Below are 6,000 nucleotides of genomic sequence, written 5' to 3'. Positions count from 1 at the left end.
TGACTTAGCAAAGAATATGTCTACAGTACCATATGTTATAAGTGACATTTGAATTCCTGTTTTCAATTTATATTGCCAAATATTCCTCCAAGCCAAACGAGCCCGTCTCACGTTCCATCGTTTTACTCCTCAATTCCCAAGCATACCTATATGTGAGTTTACAGCTCTCGTCTCCAACCAATTTCAAACACTTAAATGTGTTGGAAGAAAGGCCAGGTACCGTCAAAACAAATGAGCTACGAACAAACATTAATTTTAGGGGTCAATAAGAATTTACATCCCAAATTTTCGGCAAATTATCAAAACCATTACGATAATTGCTAAAATAAAAAATCTACAATTATATAGAATTATTACTCTTTAAGATCCTTCAAAATTGTTTGAAATCCCTCTTGCAGTGTTTTTCAAGTCTTAATTCACAAATCTTCTTTTTAATGCATAGAAGCTAAGTCACAGGATACGGCGATTTTCAAGGATGAGGTTCGAATTTAATCAAATTTCAAACTTCTATAAAAAAAATCGAATTTAATCAAATTTCCTCTATATAGCACTGCTATCCGCCTCTAAACACAACTCAGCTGGTCGTGGGTATTCTTTGTATATGCTTTGTATCTATTGGGTCATGGTTGTCTGCAACTGCTGGGTCGCCCTTGGATTTTCTCCAACAAGGGTTGCTATTCTGATAATTTTATCCAAATTTTTCCCTTGTCGAATTTCATCTGAATTTCATGGCTGTCGAATTCGAATTCAAATTCGAACCTTGTGACTTAGCATAGAAGCATAATAACTATTGCATACCAGATGGCCTGCTTCCAGTGAAACGATGAAGCGTTACAAAATTGTACCTTTTTGTTGATTAGAACAAGTCAAAGGCAAATAAAGAAGGCACATGGACACACTGACTCAAATTTGTGTAGGAAAATTAAATCCCTTGGTTGATCTCGAATGAATTAAAAACCTAGTCACAATATCAAGGCTTGAACAGAACTAATAAATAAATTTAAAGAAAACAGAGCAACGTATTGTACATATGTAACTGACCCCCATCACTTCATTATCCATGACTGCATTAATGGAGACACTACATCGCACAGTCAGTTGACCCTGTTTATATGATCATTTTCACAACTAATACAAATAAAAATTTAATAAGATAAATGCAAAAGACCTTAAGCCAGAAACTACAGGCCTGTCTCATATATTACTTTTACATCACAAATGAGAGAAAATAGTGCAGAAGAAGGAATCATCGTAATGACAAAAGATGCATTTATTTTTCTGATGGTGGGGGAAAGACAGTTATCAGTTTCATATTACTGTCTTGAATCGGGGTGTTTGCTAAATTCATTTCTAGAAAGGTTACGAGTAGCAAAGCTTTCAATACGCCTTGTGAGCTGCGAAATTGAGTAATGTGAAGTAGCTGAGGCTGCATAATATGAAGAAATTGAAACTTGGGCAAAAGCAGGCAAGGCAGTCCCTGCAAATACAAACAAAACATATCAGTGCTCAATTTTCCCATTTGTGCAGAAGATATCGAGATTTGTGATGGCTAGATACCATCTATGCAAACACAAACACATTAAAAGGAAAAGCAGTAGAGCAGAGACAGACTTTCAAATAGGAAGGTATAAAATTGACAAAAAATAGATTCATATATTTATTTCTTTTATCCATTTCCATCTATTGTTAAGAACAAAAGGCTACTTCTATGGAACCTTCACCCTCACCCAAGCAAATTAACATCCCTCAAAGACAGATCATGCAGACCATTTAAAAAAATTAGACAGATCCAAAGAGATCAACAAAGAATAAAAACTTGAAATTTCAAATTAATTTATTGAACAAAAAAACTATTTAAGGACAAAATGGAAATAAATATATTTTGGAGAAGTAATGGATGGATCATGGTATAAATTTATAAAATTATAAATACTTCAAATTCATAAATACCAATAGCATTTTGGGTATAAGGTTGAAAAACCAATTCTAGCCATTGAATTTGTCCACGGGAAGGAACACATGACAGGTTGACCCAGATAGATGCCTACTTTATATTTACACATGCCCATCGTTTTTGTGGATTTCAAGATGAACCATACAACATTTCAATTGCATCAATTGACTAAATTCTTAAGTTAATTTTGAAAGAAAGAATCACATTAATGTCCACGAATGACCAAGAATAGGTCAATGGGACTGGAACATGCAACTGTTACAACAACAAAGTGCTAAGGGAAAAAAAGGCCCTAGACTCAAAGCTAACAAAATAAAGCAAAGAAAAGTGAGAAAATAATTAAATAGACAATAGGGGTAAAACAAATACAAGTACAAATAGTGTGCAAAGGCAGAACCCCTCTATGAGGTGGAAGCTATTGAAGACAAAAACTAGATTTCGGTGACTTAGATGAAAGTTTGGGATTTATCTCAGTATATCCAGGTATTCACATTGTATTTGATTCAGTCATTACTCTTGAATTATGACAGTTTAAATGATGATCTGTTTTCAGTCCTCTTCTCTTGAGTTGTAACAGAGTTTTATGGTGATTACTGTTATTGTGATTTGCTGAATACATTGTGAAGTTAAATAACTCTCAGACATGCAGAATTACTTTGAAGATCTGACCTGGTAAATCAGTCTCATTTGGCAGATTCTTGAAAATATTTGGCATTTGTTTTGTTACAGATTTCTATTGATATTGGAAATATCTGTTCTCAGATTTCCAGTGTTGATTGAAGTGATTTGCAGATCTCGCTCAGTGTTTAAGCATACAGAGATACATTAATTTCAGTGCAGATCTAATTCAGATTCAGAACATTCTTCTGTGCCGATTTGTTTCAGATATACAGAGGCATCTTGACAATGCCATTTCATCAGCATATCTTTTAATTAAAACATGTGCATTCTGTTAGTTGTATGCAGAGATACAGTTGTATTTGATATTCAGATTGGTACAATAACTTAGTTTATTTTGAATTCAGAAAAAGGATATTGGTTATTGTTTCAATTTGAAGTCTATTTGTATATCATTTGGGATGGTGCCATAAGGATTCTGAATTGGTGCTCAGTTTGTGGAGTTAGCATGTTGAAAGAGTTGGTGCTCTTAAAATAGGGGTTTGGTGACTCCTTAGGGTTGGTGCCCTTAAAGATTGTAATTGGTTTTTAACTGTGAAGCTGGATTAGGACAGTAGATCCTAGCAGCATTACTTACTGTGGTTTTTCCCATCTTGGGTTTCCAAGTCAAATCTTGTGCAGTTGTTTCTTGTGTGATTGCTTTCCATTGTTATTTCAGTTTCAGTTTAAAAGCAATTTTACAAGACTTTAATTGATCAAAAAGTTTTAAGTTTCATTTACTACTGATTCACCCTCCCCCACCCCACCTCACAGTAGTAAACCTGTGTTCTACACCAAGTTCATGGTTGGTAGGCCATAGAAATATATCGATTAAAGGATGGATTTCAAAAAAAATATCAAAGATAATCACACAAAAGGTATTTTCTGCAGATGTCCAGAGTGGAAGGCAATGGAAAGATTCCTAAATCAATCTAAAATCCTTCCTGATTGAACAATGTAAAATCCCCAGGATAGAAGAGACAACGTGGAGGTAACAATGCTAAGTTCTTCTATCTTTGACTCTGGTTTGAATAAATCAAGAGACAAAAAAATTGAGCCTCTAGACAGAGAGTAAACCACTTGTCAAGAAACTACTAAGTTGGAGGGGATCAAATTCATCTAAGAGCTGCCTACCAAAGATGATATAGACAGGAGGGCCCAAAATATACTCTGGGAAAATATCACCAAATTGGTAATTGACAACACAGCACATGCTTGTAATAACATATACAGCCACTGCAGGCCAGGAGAAACCACTGCACATAGAAGGGTCCACCACAAGGAAGACAATAGAGACGAACACTTAGAGTATCTTGCCTTAGTAGTAAAAACAATAGGATCCAGAGTGCATGCTACACAACATGTGAGGACAAATGACAGGAGATCACTACATAAACAGGGATGCAAGCAAAGGCAGCAGAGCAGTCCCCACAAGACAGCACTGCAAGTGAAAGATAATACATTTTCATAAATTGTTGTGAACGAACAAACAAGATACAACCTATGAAAGACACCTAGGCAAATGAAATCATGCCACAACAAACACAACACCAGACTCAGTCATAAATTGTGGGTAGAAGCCAACAATGCTATGGACAAACAATTTTCCCGATGATTTTCTTAACCTCTATCCCTTGGATAATACGTTTGGCACAAACCAACAATGCTATGGACAAACAATTTCTGATGATTTTCTTCACCTCTGCCTTGTATAATGAGTTTTCTTTCTATGCTGCCCATTCTCTTCAAGGATTCCTTCATTATTTTATATTGGGGCTTTTGTGCATTTTAGTGATGCATATGCAATCTGATATTCAAATTCAGTAAATCTTTGAAGAATAAGTCAATGCACTTAAGGCACATCATCATACTCAGGCATGATTTAGTATCCATATAGTTTTGGTCCCGCTGTTCCAAGTTATCCATCTCTTCTCCTTGAATCTTGACTAAGAATGTGGATAGACTTGACTGCTTTGGATTTCTGTAATGCTTAGCATAATTTATATGAAAATCAGCCACTGCATTTTTGGACAATTTGCGAAAGAATGAACAGAAATGCTTTGTGAATCTGAAAAAAGATGGGAGTATGAATTGCTTTTGCAGGAATCAAGCACGCTCAGCAGGTTGATTTCTTGAGGAAAAATCTGCAGTAAGAAACTTAAATCAGTTACAGTGCTTTTTTTCAAAGCAAGAAGATTGAAGGATTCTGTTTCGATTTGGAAAAAATGTTGTTTCTCTAGCTAGCTCTAGAGTAGCTATGAATTCAAGAAAATGTATTGAAGGGTTCTCTACCAATTTGGAAAAAATGTTGTTTCTCTAGCTAGCTCTGGAATAATAGATAAAAATGCAAGAAAATGTTTGTAAGGGAAAATGCCGTGCTGATACTTTCAGTTTTTCTTGTGACTAAAGATGTGTAAGGCACTCAAGATGGAGATTCCAGATTGTCAAGTAAATGGTGGAAGGATCTAACAGAGAAAAGAAAGTTTAACTAGTACTAGATAGAAAGTTTCTAATTTTTCATTTATGATATTTCATTTTCCCTCGATTTGACAGTTTATCAAGGGGTGTGGTTTTCTCTTTGGGTCTGGAGTCCCTTTGCTCCAGTTATCTTAAAGGAAAAAGAGGTTGTTGAAGAGCCTTTCATGTTTTCTACAACATATACATTTTAGTTGTCATCTTCTTTATTTTCTTCAGTTGACTCATCGTACTCTTTTAAGCCTCTTATGTTTTCTACAACACATACATTCTAGTTGTCATCTTCTTTCTTTCTTCAGTTGACTCATCTTACTCTTTTAATTTTTTCTCACAAGCTATGTCTCTTCCACTTTTCCATAGATATATCATTGTTTTGCAAAACCATGGATCATTAGGTTTCCTTTGCAATAGAAATGAATTGATATCTAGATCCTGCTAGATCCCAATTTATCATTAGAACATGCTCTTGGACTTATCATCTTACTCTTTTAATTTTTTCTCACAAGCTGTGTCTCTTCCACTTTTCCATAGATATATCATTGTTTTGCAAAACCATGGATCATTAGGTTTCCTCTGCAATAGAAATGAATTGATATCTACATCCTGCTAGATCCCAATTTATCATTAGAACATGCTCTTGGACTTATCTTCTTTGCTAAAACTCTAACTTGCTGCCATCCAAAAATTACATTTTGACATTTTCTGTTATTTGATTTTATGCCTTGTAAAATTGCAATAATATTTCATTAAAACTGTAAAGCATACTTATAAGTCACAATGCTTTTGCATTTCAATCTTCAATTTTAACCTACGCAACTGCAGGATGTTTCATAGAAGATTTAGAGGTCTTAGCATGTTCGGTAATGCATCCTTCCTGCTCCAGATTTAAGACAAGAAAGTTCTTGCTTCTAATT

General features: G+C 34.8%; 1 protein-coding gene across 4 annotated transcripts in view; it reads right to left on the bottom strand.

Moving 5' to 3' along the window:
* Positions 1-970: 970 nt before the first annotated feature.
* LOC131054147 (uncharacterized) overlaps positions 971-6,000 on the bottom strand; it is a 51,237-nt gene continuing 46,207 nt past the window's right edge. For all 4 annotated transcript variants that reach the window (XM_057988610.1, XM_057988609.2, XM_057988608.2 and 1 more), the window contains one exon: positions 971-1,477. In XM_057988610.1, the coding sequence (XP_057844593.1) occupies positions 1,314-1,477 (164 nt within the window). In that variant the 3' untranslated portion in view covers positions 971-1,313. The remainder of the gene's footprint in view (positions 1,478-6,000) is intronic.

Source organism: Cryptomeria japonica, chromosome 9, assembly GCF_030272615.1.
Source record: "Cryptomeria japonica chromosome 9, Sugi_1.0, whole genome shotgun sequence".
NCBI classification, from domain to species: Eukaryota; Viridiplantae; Streptophyta; class Pinopsida; order Cupressales; family Cupressaceae; genus Cryptomeria; species Cryptomeria japonica.
The sequence above is the reverse complement of the archived record's forward strand: the minus strand, read 5'-3'. Positions and strand labels throughout refer to the sequence as shown.